The sequence below is a fragment of the Schistocerca americana genome, chromosome 3, assembly GCF_021461395.2.
Source record: "Schistocerca americana isolate TAMUIC-IGC-003095 chromosome 3, iqSchAmer2.1, whole genome shotgun sequence".
Taxonomy (NCBI): Eukaryota; Metazoa; Arthropoda; class Insecta; order Orthoptera; family Acrididae; genus Schistocerca; species Schistocerca americana.
This window is the reverse complement of record NC_060121.1, coordinates 530,300,464-530,320,277: the sequence shown is the minus strand read 5'-3', so window position 1 is coordinate 530,320,277 and position 19,814 is coordinate 530,300,464. Positions and strand designations below refer to the sequence as shown.

Genomic DNA, 19,814 nt, shown 5'->3' with positions numbered 1-19,814 from the left:
CGAAACATTGTGTGTTAATTAATGTTTAGTGTAACTCAGTCACCGTTAACTATCTTCTTTATGTGGAGGTCCTTCAAAGCAATATCTCTGTAGAATCATTTGTAGCCCTGGAAAACTTTCACTCTTTGCCTTTGCAGCTGTTATTGATGGTCGGGAAAATGATATATACTATAATTACAAAATGAGTTTTCATAATTGACTGTCTTCTATTTGTATCAATGGGTGAACAGATTATGATTACTTTGTAACTTGGAGTAGATACAATATAAATGAAGTACAACATCTGCCTTGAAGACTCAATAAGAAGTAATTCATTTCATTTTTAGAGCTTCCGTTGTTCGTTGCTGTTTTCATTCTTGGAGAGTGTATCTGCTCCTTGACAGTCAAGACACCACCAAGCCATCATGTCAAAATGTAAAAGGCTTACCCACAGAAGGTGAAGACATTTACTTACCAATTACTTGAACCACACACCTCTTCATTCGACTCTGCACAAACATGAAACAAAATGACCGTGCACAGTATGTGTTTTGCTAGCTATTCCCCTACCAGATATTACTTTACTATTTTGTCCTTGTCATCTTTCCTTGTCATAAATAGGGAGTGGGAAACGTTATTTGCCTAAACAGCAGTAACACTACAGATTTCCTCTTTTAAAGGAAAGATTTTGGGACAACCCTTCACTATACTAATTATAAATGAATTTTCATAACTTAAAACTATAAAACATATGATTACTTAATGCTAATTGACCTTTTGCTTGGAGAAAATACTCCGTCTTTAATAACAAGGCACAAGTCTTGCATTGAGGGAACAGGGTGCACCAGCTGCAGACTGTAGTGCACTGGAACAAATGATGCCTGTCGTCTGGGCTCTGAGGTCATACTTGGATCATTCCAGTGACTGGCAGAGAAGGTTGAGAAGACCACGTGTTCACCTGTAGTTTCAATGAATTTCACACTATGCGGCATTGTCCCCAGAACTGATTGTGGCCCTTTGGTTCTGAGTCGGTTGGAAGGATTGAACCAAATACTTTGAAGGTTCTGTGATGAGCTAGGTTGTGACTTCCTGGACTTCTGCCATAAGGTTGAGAACTGCAGGGTCTCCCTAAATGAGTCAGGTGTGCAATACACACTCTGGTACCTGACTGTGTGTGGGGTGCACACAAGGGTTTTTTAGATTAGGTGACCTTCCATCAATTCCAGATAACAATAGCCTGAGGAAACCCAGAAGTATCAGTGTAAGATAAAAGAAAATGCCACCCACAGGTGAGAGTATGAAAATCCTAATGGTAAACTGCTGAAGCACTTGCATCAAAGGTCTGAAGTTAGAGGCAAGGACAAGATTAAAGAGATAGATGCTTTAAAGGGAGTGACAAGAGTACCTAAACAATGGTTTTGTATTCAGGATGAGGCTGAAACGTTGCTCCTTATATGGATAAATGGAAAGCAATTTCAAGGCAACACTATTAATTAGAACACCATTTGTGAGAAGGTGAGAATGATTTTCCATGTCAAGACTGTGCTTTGAATACTAGTTAGTTCTATGTAGTGTCACTCTACGAAAGGTGAAGGTTTTGTTATGGCTGTAAAACATGCATTTCTTCATTTAACGGCAGATCAGCACAGCTTGCATCATCAAACATTTGCTCATATGGAGCTCAAACATTTGCTCATATGGAGCTCCCAAAGGCTCTGATTGTTTAGTCTAAGGATGCCTACCATTACTAAATAACAACTGTTTACATGTTCCACTGTTTACATCAGAAAGGAGTGAACAGAGTGTATGAAACTTCAATATCAAAACATGGCCCTGAATAGCTCTATTATGCTTTGATGCATCACTAATTGACATTTAGAATTAATTGGCAGTTTTGTCCTCTGTAGGAATAAGTTCGTAAATGTTTCTCTAGAGTACGCTAGAATACGCTAATGATAGTATGAGTATCACCACCCAGCGAGAGTTTCATGAATGCTTACAGGAAATAAGTGTGCCAAATTGCCACATTACTTTTCCCAGAAAAAAAACCTGAAAGTAGCTGTTAATTTGTTTAAATTAGTCTTCAGACTTACCTCATGAAATGAATGTATTGTAACACCAAAAGTGTTTTATGAAAGCATCAGGTGCTATGACCTCACCAAAATTTCTTTATGAGAACAACTTGGTAAAAGCTTTTTTTCTTGCAAGTGCTAAACTTCTGCAGATAATAGTGACCTTCTGAATGATGACTGGAGAGGCAGAATGTTGCTTACAGGTGAAAACGTTCGTGCGAAATACTATGAATGATGACAGACTTCGTGCACTTGTGATGTTTTCTCTTGAAAAAGTACTGCTGAATCATCCAAATTTCAATGAATTGGTCATAGATCATTTTGCAGCATAGAAAGTGACACTAGCTGATTTCATCCATAATCAAATAAACTAAGATACACAAAATGTGCATTAATATATGATGAGAATCATTTCCTTTGTTGTAACTACCTATTTAGAGTGCTAAATGAACATCACATTTTGTAACACTTTAGCACAACAGGCCATATTAAAGCTGACATCTTTTGGAGAGACATGCTATATCACTTAAATTTCATATTTTCATAAGACACAAGTATAAATATAAAAACCAACAATTACGGTTTTTTAGTTTGACAAAGATTTAAGTTGCTGGTTGTTGTTTGGTTTTCTTCTATCAGCCAAGACAGAACAGCACAAGATGCAAGACAACATGGGAACATTACTGTTTCATTGTAGAAACTCATAAATGCTGCAGATTGAACACCCATAAAATTAGGTGTTCCATTTTCAGAAATGTGCAGGAAGCTAACATACACTGCATTAAAACTCCAAAATGTTTGTAATGTGTTTTGTTGTGATAAAGTGTCAGTAAATGTGATGTCAATGGATAATACGCTCTTGTCTTGGAATTAGCTTTTAATGTTATTTTGTAGTTGATTGTGAAATGGAAAGAAGACACAGTTGTATGCTTTAATATTCCTTCACTGATCCCAAGAAATTCCCCTTTTGACAAACTTTGTCAGTAGCTTATGCAGTGTTTTGGACATCAAACCCATGTGATGGCAGCACTGTTGCAATTTAACCAACACCATCAGTGCCTCGGGCAGTCGTATGCAGCCTGGCTCGCTGGTTTTCAGGGTCCTTCATGCAATTGTTGTTTCGAGTGGCCCAAATTTGCTACCAGATATGCAGACTCACTAATTTGTGATGTTATTGTCCGGTTAACACCTGATCCTGAGGTTCAAACTAGAGAATTAACCTTTTTCGATCCTTCTTTAGCTGACATTACACAGACTGTGGAATGGCATGAGCTTATGGCAGTGACATCAGACATTTTTTTCGAAGATTGGTGGGTGGAATGTGTATGTGTGCATGGTAAACAGCCCCCGGTGTTCCATGTGGCCTTACCCATCACTGAGTTGCCTTGAACTGAAACTGTTGACAATTCCAATGCAGTTGCGTCGTGGTCCTGCCTGTTACCCATGTCAGGCTCGGTACGTTTGCATTGATTGCGGTGTCATAATCCTTGCACTAAGCGTTTCGCGGGTCGTTGGTATTGCTCTCCTTACACTCATAGGGCGAGCCAGTAGTCTTACCCCAATTTTTGGTACATGTTCAACGAGATTGCCTACACATGGAGGCCATGTTTGTGGTATACTGTCAAGTGTGCAACTTAGCATCTGATTGTGACAGTTGAAGAGCTGCGGGTCAGTGATTGGTTGCCTCTGTGCCTTCACTCGACTGTGGGCTGTCTCTGACGCCCTGCACGGGCATCCTGGTCTATCTTGCTGATGTTGTTAGTGGATGGGCACCCAGTAGAATTTCAGGTAGACACAGGAGTGATGATCAGACTCATTAATTAGGTATGTTCAGGCTCTTGGGCTACCTGATGTTGCAATGGCCGTATGTCAAGTTGTGTCATATACTAAACAGTGTATCCTTATATGGGGCAGTTCTCTGTCTCTGCATGTTATAAGAGTGTGAAACGACAACTTACATTATTAGTGGTCAACTCCCTGTTGGTGCAAAATATTTTTGGATAAGACGCTTTTTTTGTTTTTGGCATCCAGATAATTGACAAAGTTTGTTTTGTGTTTGTTGGTCCCTTTTCAGGATTTGAACTCTTTACTACAATCTTGCAACCAGCTGTGTTAGATTACTTTTGCTGGGCAGAAAATTTCAAGGTTAATGTTTCACTTAAGTCATCGATGGTGCCTAAATTTTGTTGCTTATGCCTCATTCCCTTCTGTAAGCTCTCCAAGGTAAAGGCTGAGTTGCAATGTTGACAAGAACAAGGAATTGTTGCTCCTGTTTCTCTGAGACCCCCCTTTGGTGGTGGTTCAGAAGCCTGATTGCGCTGTGCATGTTTTCACCAATTTTAAACAGATTGTCAGTGTGCAATGTGTCGCAGATTCCTTTACCATTCTCCAGCTGAAGGAGTTATTGGCGAAATCATTGGGAGGGAGGGGGGGGGGGGGGGGTTGGGGAGGGGGGCAGTATTTTTCAAGCATTGAGTTGTGCGATGCATACGTGCAATTTCTGTTGATCACAGCCTCTTGGACTTTCTATTTACTCAAAAGAGTCTTTAGGCTTTGTCAATTTAATTGCTTGCATTTCGGAATCTTGTGTGCACTGGAAATGTATCAACGATGTTTGGAGCAGTGGATTCCAGACATTCCCTGTTGTGTGAACTACCTTGATACATCTGGGATGTGGGCTCTACACAAGAGGAGCATTTACGAAACCTGCAGACAGTGTTCCAAAGCCTTCTGGAGAACGGCCTTTGTTGTAAGCTGGAGAAGTGTAGTTTTTTCTCCCCAAAGGTGCATTTTTCGGGACAGATGCGTAGCAAAGATGGCCTTATCCCTACAAACGAACATATCAAAGCCATTGTCAATCTGCTGGCGTCCAGAAACCTGAAGGAAGTCCAGTCTTTTATGTGCAAGATTTCGTTTGATCCTAAGTTCATTCTGCAGGCTGCACACATTTGCTATCCTCTTAACCGGCTGTGCCAAAAGGGCATTAAGTTTGTCTGGTCTGCAGATTGTCAATGTGCATTTCAATCCCTCAAGCAGTGTTTGAGCTCTGCTCCTTGTTTGACTTCTTTTACACTGGGTAAATCTTTACCCTGGCCTGTGATGCTTCCCAGTATGGCTTTGTTGCAGTTCAGTCCCATCAGAATCCGAATGGCACCAAAAAGTCTATCACTTGTGCCTCATAGACTCTTTCTGCAGCACAGGTGGAAAAGGATGAGCCAGCTGTTGTTTTTGGGATTAAAAAGTTTCTCATTTTCTTGTATGGGGGAAGGTTACGCTTCATCGCTGACCATAAGATACTGGTTTTCTTACATGGCCCTTGTTCCAAGATACCAGATATGACTGCCCATTGATTTCTGAGGTGGTCCCTTTTTGTCAGTAATTGTTACATTACATTACTCCTCCACTGCCAAGTATAGCATGCAAATGCCAATGTGCTTTCGTGACTACCGGTGTAGCTTGACCCAGAGTTCAATCGTAAGGTGGCTCTTGTGTTTGCACTGGATGATACCTTGCAGCAAACTGATTTTCCATGGACAGTGTGAATGGTCATGACTGACACAGCTGCTGACCCAGTTTATAAGAAAATTGTTTCAGCTGCCCTGGTGGATTGGCTTGAGTGCGTCTCTTTGTGTGCAGATCCAGCACAGTGTACATTTTTTTCTCTTATGTGATGAACTCAGAGTCATCGATAGGGCCCTCATGCTTGTGACAGAGGAGCAGTGCTGTCGAATGGTTGCCCTCCCCCATGCTGCATCCTCAATTACTCCAGTTGCTGTATATGTCGCACTGGAGTATGACTCATATGGAGGCATTGGTGAACATCAAGTCTACTGCTGGTGATCGATTGCAGCTTCAAACTTCAGGCTTGCAGTCTGTGCGCAGAACCAGGCTGCGCCACCATGCCAGTTTTCCCCTTGACCGCCGTGCGCAGAACCAGTTTTCGCCACTGTGCCTATTTTCCTGTTGACTGTTCAGAATGCGATTGGGACAGGGTGGGTGTCTATTTTGCAGGTACGTTTTTGGGCAGTATGTGGTTGTTGGTGGTTGATGCTTCATCAAATTTCCTGTATGTAACCAAGCTGTCTTCCATGTTGTCAACTGCCACTGTTGATGCATTGTCAGTTATTTTTGCCATCGAGGGATCCCCCAGGAACCTAGTGTATGATAACAATCAGCAGTTTGTGTTGTGGGAGTTACAAGACTTTTGTATCTAAACAGTATCCAGCATCTGACTACTGCCCTGTTTCACTCAACTTCTAACTTGGTAGATGGAATCTGTATGTTCAAGATCCTAATGAAGAAGTCGTGTCTGCCTCTTCCTGCGATGATGTGTTGTCAAGGTTTCTGGCTACCATACAGAGTGACGTGATTACCAGTTGCAGTTCGGCAGGATGTTTGCATGGAAACCAGACTGGGGCTCCTGGATTTGTTGCATTCTGAGTCACATGTCCTGGACAACTGTGGCCTGCCACATTTTGCCCCTAGGACTGCCATTTGTGCCTGTTCTTTAGGCCAGCATCAGGGATGGATGCCAGGTGTTGTGGTGCATCACAAAGATCGGCAGTTGTTTGTGCAGGGCATTGGTTGGGTGCAGGTGACCTCTCATGCAAATCAGTTGTACCTGTGCCCTGTTGGGACATCACTGTGGCAGTATTCCAGTCAGCCCAGTGGCAATGTTGGCCACGGCATTGTTCCAGGTGCAGGCTCCCATTTGCAGCATTGTGCTTTCCTGTTGCCATCTCCCCCATGCCCTGTGGTGCCCTCCCTTTGCCTGTGGCCTCAGGCCCAGTGAGGCTTGCTCCTATGTCTCCCGATGTGGAGCCCATGGACTCTGACCCAACCTCCACCTCGTCTTCCTCCTCCTCCTTCTCCTTCTCCTGCTCCTGCTCCTAGTCTGTGGATGTGGCTCGTCTCTACCAGTGTACTGACTGTTACCTCTGCCTATGCACCCTTCTGCCCCTCTGGCAGAGCCAGTGGCGTTGGCATTGTTGTCTTCAGTAGCCAATCTGCTGCCTGGGTCTCTGGCGCTCTCTCCGGTTTTGCGCCAGTGGTCGGGACCTAAGCTGGCTATTTTTGGCCTTGCACGGCCTTTTTAGAAGGGAGTGATTTAGTATCCCTGCCAGTGGATATTACGATGGAGACAGATCAGCTGGTGTAGTTATTGTAGCAGTATTGGGGCCACATGTGATGCTTGGACAGACCTACTGATGGAAGTGGTGACAGTCAGCTGGGTGGGGCAGTTGTAATGCCGTGTTCAACCACCATGTATCGTGCCTTGCACCTTGTGCTGCGTGCTGTTTCTATGTGCTGTCATCAACTTTCCATGCCTGTTGTGTGTTGTGTTTACCCCCACGCACATCTGTATGTGGTTTCGGGTTTCTGCTTTCCTATAGATTGACTCACATGGCGAGTTTTCATTTCCTTTTGCAGAGCTCCACTCCCCAGCTTGTTGTCAAACCCCCATCGGCCCATATGGTACCTTGTGCTGACGGTGTTGTTTTTGTCTAGTGACATTGTCACACCGGTGCAGATTCTAAATAAATCTTTTGGCTAGTGATATTGCCCACCCCAACATCTGCACCCCCCCCCCCCCCCCCCCCCCACCCCCCCTCTCTCCCACCCACCCACCCAGAAATCTTGGTTTTGGTAGCAGGCTGATCTGTAGCGTAGGCTGCAGTCTAGATTAATTCCCATCGATAAATGTCTCAGTGCTCTCCAGTATGAAAACTACAAACCTTGTGTGTAGTAGACTGTCATTGTGATTTTTTGTGAGTGGTCTACATCTGTGTGTCTATTCTAAATTGCAGTTGCCAATTGTAACTTTGTCACTGTTTCAGTGTTGGCCCTTCTGAAATTGCTTGTGGTTTGTGTTTCTACTAATTGCAATTAGACTGTGATGTGAAGTCTCAAGTCTGCTCATAACTTAAATGCACATATGCAATAATATGAAAAAACTTCTTAATCCTTAATACTCAGCCTCCTCTTATTGATGCATACCCCTCCTTTACACCCCCAGAAGATTATTATACCAAATAACTTAACATTCATTTTGTCATATAAACATTTGTTTTTCACGGCAGATTTCAATGAAAGCAGCCTTTTTGGTGCAGCTCCACAGAATGTTATAACTGCTCTTGGGTCACAGAATATTACTGCCAATTACCACAACTTCTGCGTAACTCGAAAGGTAATTCTGGTACTAAAAACAGCATATTTCAGTCTCTTGTTAATATAGATAATAGTGATGTTTACATATTCTGGTATTATGTTTATAGAACTTAACGGAATTTGGCTTGAGTGGGCAGTGGCATGTCCTCTCTGTGAACCATGATATAAATGGTGTGGAATTTATATCATCTATCCAGTCAAGACTGTATCCTTTTTATGGTGTCATTTTTCATCCAGAAAAAAATGCATATGAATGGAAATCAAATAAAAACATACCCCATAGTTCAGATGCAGTGGTTGCGATGCAGTACTTTGCAAACTTTTTTGTGAATGAAGGTAAGTAATTCTTATTATTTATTTGCATTTGTTTTCACCTCATGCACTAACTTAAGGACAGGATATAAACTGCCACGTAAGCAAAAAATCTCCTGAACTTAAATGAAGATATATGATATGAAGAATATTGTGTATTTAGATTTTATAAGTAAGTTTGGTGTAGCCATTGTCAATGAGGAAAGTAATGATGACAATGTAACCACCTTTTTATCACAGCATGATAATGATGTAGTCTGAGAGGGGTGGAGGTGGTAGGGAAATAAGGGTGAGGAGAACTAGGGCAAAATGAATACAGAAACCTGTCACAGATGATAGTGGAGGTAGAATGGTTTTGTATGCAAAGTAAAAAGAGTTCAGAAAAAATGCAAGGAAGAAATTGGACTTGAGGTTGATAAAATAAATCAATAAATCAAGACCAAAGAGAATTTGAGATTATTAATGATGAAGCTTACAAGAAGGAGAGAAAGAAAAATGAGAGAAAGAGTGAGAATTGGGCAATAATGTTGAAAGACATAGTTTGATTTATATTTTAGAAGGCCATTAGTAAAGTTCATACCTTCACATGGAAGAAAAGAGAAGTCTCCAGTTTGACTATGGAAAAGTAACACAAAGAAAACATGACGGTTGAAATCACTGGGTGCTAGATATACCAAGCAAGGCAGTTGTGGTAAGATCTCATAGACTAAGTGTGAACAGAGTCATAGTTTCTTGAGTGAAGGTGATCAGGTGCATAGTCATGCAGTAGTTGCACATCTTTCTCACTCATTTCTTAACTCTTCTGCTTGATCCCAGGCTACAGAGTAATCAGAATATTTTGTAATTATCTGTTGTAATTTCCTGTTCCTTTTTTGTATAGTCAGTGACAATCTCAAGAGTCGGGCAGCATAATGTTTCCAGGAGAGAATTCTGTCCTTGTCTTCTTTGACACACACTGGACTCGCATTCGGGAGGATGACAGTTGAATCCCGCTTCCGGCCATCTTGATTTAGGTTTTCCGTGATTTCCCTAAATCACTCCAGGCAAATGCCGGGATGGTTCTTTGAAAAGACATGGCTGACTTCCTTTCCTGTCCTTCCCTAAACCGATGAGACCGATGACCTCGCTGTCTGGTCTCCTCCCAAATACAACCAATCTTCTTTGACAGGGGGAATTTTTTGCACCTTTTATTTGTTTAAGGGTTATAATTGTGAAACCAACATTTGTCCTTTATTATCACATGGCTGAAAACCTTGTTTTCCTTGTGCTTCCGTGTTCTCAACGTTTCTACAGCATTCCTACCTTTGAATGAGCATTAACAAACAAGGAACCCATCATGCTGACATTCTGATTGTGTACAGTAGATCGTTCAGGTTCTTATGCACTGACCTTATACTAACACCACTCTTTCTGACAGTTGTTTGGCTGGTAGTGGATCTTTATTTATTTAATTGTTTTTGCATCTAGTCATCAATATGAAGGGTTTTGGAAATGTCAAATTCAAAAGGTCTTAGTGTTAAGGTAGTGATTACACACAATCAATAATGCTTGACAGAAATATATTAGTACAGCAGAAAACATTAATTTACCACTTATTCTGAACTCTATATTTTATCAGAATGTTCTTGCTGATTTATAAAACCACTTGAAACATTTTATGTCTAACTTGCATATGATGTTACAGCACATCAGTGGGCTCTTAATGTTTTGTGCTTTAAAATTTGTTAAGTGAATACAGACACATTTCAATTAAGACTTTTTTTAGTTTTGATTTGAATTATTTTTATTACTATTTTTCAGAGACTGTGGTGGCTTATTATATTTTATCACCCCATTAGTGCATAGGCTCCGGTCTGTCATTTTTACTTTTATTCTTTGTCTTTGGACCTTATGTTGTGCTCATGTATATCACTATATTTAATTACTTCAGTTTTCTTAGAGACAAAAAAGAGTAATTAATTTATAGAGGTACAAAGAATAGATGGTGAAGAATTTGTGTTGTATGAAAACTTCATGACAAAAACTTTTATAGCCCAGTCCTTGTGTGACCCGTAACTCTTTTTTTGTAGCAGCAGTATTCTTCTAAGGTGTATGTCTACAACACAACCCCATGCAATAGGTAAGATAGAGACAGATTGTCCATAACATACAGTTTTCAGACTGTGAGTGAGCACCATTTTGGACAGTTCAGACAGAAAATAACAGCCCAGTGCCTACGTCATTACACAGCAATATCCAGATAGACACTAGGAATTTACAGCTGTTCACTTCCTCTGCCACTATCCCTCATAACTAATTTATGCATGAATGGTGTGAGCTAGGACTTGTAATGTCTCTTGCAGCAGTCTCTCCTCGATATTTTCAGAAATTTTATAAATTATATAACTCAGTACATATCTCGAAATATCTGTTCTTATCTTACCGATTCCTAAACTTTAGTATACGATGATTATCAATGAAAAGTAGTTTCAGGCCCTATTATTCCTTGGAGCATGCATTTACTCCATGGAATAGCTTCTCTGCTATCTTTGTTCTCTCTTATGAAAAGAACGATGGAGATCTTGCCGATTAGCCATGAAAGAACGAAGATGTATATGTATGTATTGTTGAGCGAGTCGCCATCTTGATGAGATTCTGTATGATAAGGAATTTAATACATGAACTGAACTAAAGTAAGTGTGTTCGCGTATTATGTAACTGATTATTATTGACAGTGTCTGCTTACTACGCTGTGTTGCACGGGATCAGTGGGGAACGTCTGATTTACAATGGACAAACCTGCCGTTTTGTATGCTCAAGATATCCAGTTTATAACGTCCAATAAATAGGCTAACATGGTCCTACCAGCAGATCTCCAGTCTTCCCCATGTGATCACCGAAAGTTAATAATTATTACAAATGTTTTCAGGAGATCGACTGACAATTTTCGTCGCACCGAGACTTCGAAATTGCTTCACTGCCTTATGGAATTTAAGTTAAGCTCAATTTAATCAGGATAGAACAGTATTGAACTGTGTGAATGTGATAAGCCTGCTTTGTGAATGAAAATTCCCTTAATATACGCGTGTTTTTTTACTATCCTGATCAGTGAAGCTAAATCAGGCTGGTGTGAGAGAGGTTTTTAAATTTTAGATCCCACAAAAAATATCAAAGACTGTTGATATTTTAAAAAATATTGGGAATCCAGTATATCAATGTTTATAAAAATATCATTATCGGCTCTCAGTATATTGAAAAAAGTATCGATATCGATGGAAGAAATAACAACGTATCTGTCTATAAAAATATTGGCCGTTAATTGTAAATATAGCTCCAGTTTTAGAGATGTATATTTAAATACTGATTTATATATAAAAACAAAGATGAGGTGACTTGCTGAACAAAAGCACTGGCAGGTCGATAGACACACAAACAAACACAAACATACACACAAAATTCAAGCTTTCGCAACAAACTGTTGCCTCATCAGGAAAGAGGGAAGGAGAGGGGAAGACGAAAGGAAGTGGGTTTTAAGGGAGAGGGTAAGGAGTCATTCCAATCCCGGGAGCGGAAAGACTTACCTTAGGGGGAAAAAAGGACAGGTATACACTTGCACACACGCACATATCCATCCACACATACAGACACAAGCAGACAAGCAGAAATATGTCTGTTTGTGTCTGTATGTGTGGATGGATATGTGCGTGTGTGCGAGTGTATACCTGTCCTTTTTTCCCCCTAAGGTAAGTCTTTCCGCTCCCAGGATTGGAATGACTCCTTACCCTCTCCCTTAAAACCCACTTCCTTTCGTCTTCCCCTCTCCTTCCCTCTTTCCTGATGAGGCAACAGTTTGTTGCGAAAGCTTGAATTTTGTGTGTATGTTTGTGTTTGTTTGTGTGTCTATCGACCTGCCAGCGCTTTTGTTCGGTAAGTCACCTCATCTTTGTTTTTATATATAATTTTTCCCACGTGGAATGTTTCCTTCCATTATATAAATACTGATTTATTATTACATGTTCTGTACATCAACAAGCTTCAACCTGCCTATCCCCTTTACTGCAAGAAGAGAAAGGAAAACAATGCACGTTCACTCTTGGTGATAACCACTTTACTAAAAATGGTAATTCCATGTAAGTGGCACAATAAAAGGTGTCTCATGGGTCTGTTGTTTGATTTTGTCACTTACAGGATTTGTAAAAAATGGAACACCTACAGCCGTAGTTATGATGTTATTTATGATATGGCTACTCATTTCGGTAGCCATCTTTAGGCCTTAACTGTAGCTGATAGGGTTAACTGCAATTGTATATATGATTCATCAGTGGCCAACATCTATGAACTGGTTTTTGCAGGCTACCTGTAACAACAATGTTATTTTTCCAACCATCAACTAGTTGTTACAGATAGTCTGCAAAACCCAGTTCATAGATTTTGGCCACCAGCATCAATCAAGGCCTGAAGATGCTGTACTGAAGCACTGAAACTGGTAGCCATATAATAAATAATATCATAAGGGCAACTGTAGGTGTTCCATTCTATTACATAAGTGAGCAGCGAAGTCCCTCAAATCTCCAATCAGAAGGATGGACATACATGTGGGTTTGTCTGGGACACTTCATGTCGACTTCCCTGCTTTTTCATTTCTGCCAACGCCAGTGAACTAGCAGTTGTAGCGTCATAAATGTGTAGTGAAGCCAAAAATTGCAGTTTCTCTTGGTAGCTCCGAGTGTTGATCATCAGCATTTCCTCTCACATGTCTGCGCTACTGCAAAGGCCGATCTTTTCATTTAGATTTTTGTTCCTAATTTTCAGCAACTGTTTTTAAAGACTGCTGATGTGAAGAAATAACACACTAGTTGCATTAAAAATTGTTTTTTAACGCAACTGGTGTGCTATTTTTTCACATTGGAAATCTTGTTATGCCATTGACACCACCACCACCACCACTTCTTCTTCTTCCTTCACACAGTCAAAGAGAAAGTTTGGATGTGATGAAGCTCAAAAAGTAGTAAGACTCCTTCACACAGTGGAAGTAAAATTATGTTCTACTGCAATTTAAAAAGAATAACTTCAAATATTTATCAAAAATTATTAAAAAGAATGTAATATAAAATAAAAGTATTGGAACTTGATATTGCCATTTTAATACTGATACATCGATATATTGGGCAAAAAAATATTGGCGATATACATCGACATTTTTCGGAAAAATTATTGATATGTCCATATTTTGTCAACAGCCCTAGTGTGAGATGCCAGTTGCAAATATTAGCATCTGGTATTTACTTACATTGGCCTTCAGTCTTTGTGCAAGGAAATATGTATTTAATTCTAATACCCTATTAGTTGTTGAAAATTCCACTTTCTCACAACCTTTGCCATTGAATGAAACTGAGGTGTCGTCAGTATAATTTACAGTGTGAGATTTAAAGGAGTGTGCAATATGATTACTATATGCTAGAAAAAGGAAAGGGCCAAGAACAGCCTTGAGGGACTCCCTTCGTCACTGTTTCACTTATGGATTTGAATGTTAAAACCTTATTATCAATTTGATATGTAAGGTTGGTACACTGTTCCAATTTATCAGCTACGTGGCTAGTAGGTTCATTGATGAATCATTGATATTATATGCTTGCAATTTTTTTTTCTTTTTTTTTTATAATAGAAGCCTATGGTTTACTGAGTCAGAAGCTTTGCTTAGGTCTAGAAATATTCTGGTTGCATGGATACCCAATTCTATTTTACTGTATACTTCATGGAAGAAACTGGTAAGAGAAGTGGCTGAAATTAGTTTTTTCCTAAATCCATGCTGCGACTGTGTAAGCATTTCATGTCTTGAGGAAAAAGCTGAGAGTTGTAATAAGGTAACTGCTTCAGATATTTTATTGAAGGTGGGAATTAAATCCATGCTGTGACTGGATAAGCATTGTATGTCTTGAGGAAAAGGCTGTGAGTTGTAACAGGATAACTGCTTCAAATATTTTATTGAAGGTGGGAATTAGTGATTTGGTCTATAATTTGAAACTACTTCTTTACTTCCCTTTGTATGGATCGGCTGAATTACACTCATTTTTTAAGGCACTTGAATACATGTCTTCATTAACACAGCGTCTTCATTAACACAGCAATCGGTAAGATAGGTAAGGGGTTTAGCTATTTCATTGACACACTTCTTTAATGCCACACTTGATATCAGTAGTTGTTCTTTGGCTTTTGTATAACACCAAAGCTTCAGCTGTTGTGATGATCCTTGATTGCTTCAGTAGAAATGGTCTGATACTATATTGTTTGTCTTACGGATCTGTGCGTTACACACATTCATTATCTCCATTTCATCTTGAACTAACTTTGTCAGTTTCTTTTGTAAATGCTAATGACTGCACATGTGACCAAATTATTCAGCACAGCAATGTACTTGCTCCTTTTGCTACAGTAGTCTGCCAAGGAACACAATGCAGAAAGAATTGCATGAACAACAGAAAAAAACCTGTGCTTCCAATGCATATGTGTACCTTCAAATATTGACATTAGTTTAGTCAGAGGTAGAAATTTTATGACCTCCCTTCATAGAAGTTAAGAAATAAATTATTTTTTTTTTGATGAAATGAAATCTTGAACAAGATCTTCCAACTATTTTCAGACAGTTTAACAAGAGTATGAAATATATTTACACTTATATGCAATGTGTACCAAATTACAGTTATGCTTGTTGATGTGTGAAAATTCACAAAAGAGATCTTACTGTTAGAGAAAGTATTTTGGTTAATATAATGCTTTTCATTTGATGATTCCTTTTCTGACAGCTATTATAGCCCTCTGTGACAGTTACTTCATAACATGTCAGATGTAAGCTCAGTAGCACTGCTTTTGTTCTCATCTTTAGGAAGTTAATTTTTACGCAAATGGTGTCCCTTGTCAGTCCATCCTACTGGAACTACAAAATGCCACAACTCTGGAAGAAACAGTCTTTGCAACATGTGCACAAATTGTTCTGCTGTTCTGTTGGTGTACAACATTTTTAAAAGAAGTATGATGACAACATGTTTGGGTGATATGACACACATGCTAATTAATTTAGGAGAGTAAAGACATTTTGTGCACTTCAAATGAGTTAACTGTTTCTAAACCCTACAGCTAACCACTCAGGTGAAAATTCGTGTCATTGCTCACAAACAGGTCCACAGTAAATATCATTATCACAAATGAAAATAGCATTACAAATTGAAGTCTCTGTACTACATGTTCTTTTTTCAAGTTGTGTTACATGAAACCAACTGAAGTTCTCTTTGACATTATGTACACTGGTAAATGGCACACAGGTTTGTGCAGACACCCTTTATTTCCTGTACTATTTGCTACATTGGATTCTGCTGTCCTCATAGTTGGCATTCCATTATGTGTTCCTCCATGTTCTCTTGTACTGGCTGCTTCCCATTTCTGCTTATTGACAGCAACAAATAGTCAATTCTGCAAGGTTATTCAATTTCAGGCTCACAGCCACTGCTCAGCGTGATAATATTAGTTGCATCAAGTTATGCATAGAAGTACTCATAGCAGTGGGCAGTTAGCAACAACCAGGAATAATAATCATTCATTACTTAGGCAAAGAAAATTCATTAAAGTTTTTAATATATGCAACATTATTTGCAAGTAAGTCTCATACCCAATGCTATTAATCACAGTGTGCAATAAGCAGTATACTTCACCTGGCATAAACCTTTGTGCTATGGAAGAAGCCACCAGTGCAACACACCAACATAACTAAAGAAATTTATAGGGAACATATGCTGACCTTTGACTGAAAATATTACTTTATACTTTCAAATGGGTCATTAATCCATTAGTTTACCATGTAGGTTCGTTCAGAGATTGTTTTATGAATTTATTTCATAGCAAGACTAACCAGATTGAAATGTTACATATTCTCATGAAAGAAACTATTTCAGTTAATGCTCTATAATGTAAATGGATAAATAAAAAAATCTACTCACTAAGGGCGACAGGAGGACATGCACACACAAAAAGGTTTAACTTTTACAAGCCTTTGGAACCTGTGGCTCCTTCTTCTGGCAGAAGAGCTGAAGGGGACAGAAGAGGGGTGAAGGAATAGGACTGGAGAGATTTAGGAAAACGGGTACAGTTCAGAAAAGTTAAAAGTTATCTGGGACCCTGGGTCAGAGGAGAGTTTAACTTGTGTGTGTGTGTGTGTGTGTGTGTGTGTGTGTGTGTGTGTGTTTCTCCTGCTGCCTCTTTGTGAGTAGATTTTTTATCTATCCATTTAAATTATATTGTCAATAATTGATTATTTCAGTTAATACTCTGTTTGACAAAAAAAAAAAAAAAAAAAAAAAAAAAAAAAAAATTTGGTATCGCTTTCTCTCTTAAACAATATGAATAGTGCTTCTTTATTCATTGGGTGAAGCCTGTAATATTTGAAATGAAGTTGTTCTGGCATGATAGCAGCTGATGGCCCATAACCAACAATTGCAGAGCTTTGCAAAGGTAGAAAAATTCTTATTATTCAATTCCATATCACAAGCGGAAAGTGAAGGTAAAGGAAACCATGACAACTTGAAATTAACAGTTGATATGTTATTTAAACACACTTACATGATACACACAGCTTCAGCAAGTCAATATTTCCATCATTTAAACAGATACGCTAGTGTAGCGATGTTCTCTCTGTCGAGCGCAGCCGAATCAGAATGAACAAAAGTTAACACATAAAAGAGAAGGTTTATAATAATCTCTGACATTACATTCCACATTCTGTGATTCTATTGTCACTTTCACATGCCCTTTTTGAGCACAACACTTTACACTAATTCATTCAATATTTTTTGAATTTCCAGGGGATGGCATACTCTGCAACTCTTCGTTAATTAATGAAAAGTCTGTTCTATGAGGTTCATTCAAATGAAGCCTGGTCAGTGCATCTGTCTTTGCCTTACATGTAGGTGGCACCATGTAACTGCGGGCATGGTGGCACCATCTATTGGTAGAGAGACTGAAATGTGCGTATCATTTGATGTTGCATAGTGTCAGTGTGGTTTCACCCTGAAAAGAAGGTGGTCACACAAGTTATCATCCACTGCCGAACACTCAGGCGAGTAAGCAGGAACAATGAGGAGTGATTCGATTTTTGATGACAGAGGGAGTTGGAGGGCATGAAATGTATCGACGTATGAAGGCTGTGTATGGTGAGTACAGTCTGAGTTGTTTAAGTGTTGTGGAATGGTGCAAACGATTCCTTGAGGGGCGTGAGTCACTGGAAGGTGATGCTCGTACTGGACAGGCTCATCACATCATCACACCGGAAATGGTTGCGGAAGTGAATGCTTTAGTCTTGGACAATCGCGGAATCACCATGGACAAGATCCATTGGTTACTGGGTATTAGCGTGGGCATTGCCCACACTATAATGTATCAACACGTGAACTTTTGAAAAATCTGTGCACAGTGGGTTCCTTACTAACAGACCGCCGAACAGCGCAATACTTGAATGGTGCTGTCTTTGAGTCATCTGCAACATTATCATGAGGAGGAATACAGCTTTCTGTCATGTATTGTCACAGGTGACGAAACATGGTGTCACCATTTTGAACCAGAAAGCAAATGTCAAGAGCAAGCAGTGGAAACATGCGACTTCACCATCTCCAAAGAAAGCAAAGGCCATACACACCACTTCTGGTAAGGTCATGATGTCTTCCTTTTTTGACCACAAGGGCCACTGTTTGTCAAGTTTCTGGAACGGGGAACCACCGTCAATGCCCAGCGTCATCAAGCCACTTTACAGAACCGTAGATGAGCCATCAAGTCGAAATGCTGAGGCATGTTGTCCAATGGCATTATCCTCCTGCATGATAATGCCTGCCCACAAACAGCCAATGCGGTGAAGACGACATTGCAACAGTTTTGGTGGGAAATGCTAGAACATCCACCGTACAGCTCCGACTCTTTACCATGTGACTTTCATGGGACTGGACCTCTAAAAGAAGCTATTCGCGGACATAGATTTGTAACAGACGATGTAGTGTGTGACTGGGTCCAGGCCTGGATCCAACAGCAGCCTACTAGCTTCTTCAAGGATGGAATCGACTGGCTAGTGTCACAATGGGATAAATATACCGACAGTTTTGGTGACTATTTTTGGGTATGTGTACTGTATATGTGTACTCTCTGAAAACAGTAATGATTCCAGTACCGAAAAAACAAGGAACCAAGAAATTCTGCGAGCACAGGACAATCAGCTTCATTTCACATGCAGCCAAAGTGATGTTACGAAAAATTAATAAAAGACTTGAAAAAGTAATGGAGGAGAATCTTGGCGAGGAGCAGTTTGGCTTGAGACGGAATACGGGCACCAGAGATGCAATAGGGCTCCTACGAATCTTGGGAGAAAGGTTTATTGAAAAAGGAAGAGACCTGTATATGTGCTTCATCGATTTAGAAAAGGCATTTGACAAAGTGGTTTGGGACAAGCTGGCGACTATAATGAGGGAAAAGAGAGTGGACTGGAAAACCAGCAGACTTATATACTCATTATATCTTAATCAAAAAGTTTCAGTTAAAGTGAGAGGAGAAAGTACAAACTGGATCAGACTAGGAAAAGGAGTAAGACAAGGATGCTGTTTATCACCTACTCTTTTCAACCTCTACTTGGAAAATATGATTGACCAATGCTCATTAGATGACAAAGGAGTAGAAATTGGAGGAAGAAGAGTAGGGTGTTTGAGATTTGCTGATGACATGATCCTTCTAACCACAGGGGAAAAAGAATTACAGGATTTGGTGGACACCATTGCAACTAACAGAAAAAAATGGAATGAAAATTAACACAAATAAAACAAAAGTATTGGCACTAGGAGGAAATAAGGAAATAAAAATTATGCTGAATGGAGAAACACTAGAACAGGTGCAAAATTTTGAGTATCTTGGAAGCAGGATAGACACTGACTTGAAGTGCACCACAGAAATTAAAACAAGGATAGCAATGGCAAAAGAGGCATTTTATGAGAAAAGGAGAATCTTCTGCAGCGGTCTGGACAGAGAACTCAGAAAGAGGCTCATAAAAGTCTTGTATGGAGTGTTCTTCTATATGGCGCTGAAACATGGACTATGAGGAAAAAAGACAGAGAAAGGCTGGAGGCTTTTGAGATCTGGACATGGCGGAAGATGGAAAGAGTAAATTGGATGAACAGAGTAAAAACTGAAGAGGTATGAGAAGAGTGGGAGAGAAAAGACAGTTACTAGATGTAATAAAGAGAAGAAAAAGAAATTGAATTGGGCATATATTAAGAAAGA

The 19,814-nt window shown here is 39.7% G+C and overlaps 1 protein-coding gene across 1 annotated transcript in view; it reads left to right on the top strand.

The window, feature by feature from the left end:
* The window catches only part of LOC124607171 (gamma-glutamyl hydrolase-like), an 87,798-nt gene that overhangs the window by 50,878 nt on the left and 17,106 nt on the right, over positions 1-19,814 (top strand). Inside the window, exons 5-6 of the mRNA XM_047139385.1 lie at positions 8,132-8,238; positions 8,327-8,555. Coding sequence (XP_046995341.1) covers positions 8,132-8,238; positions 8,327-8,555 — 336 coding nt within the window. The remainder of the gene's footprint in view (positions 1-8,131; positions 8,239-8,326; positions 8,556-19,814) is intronic.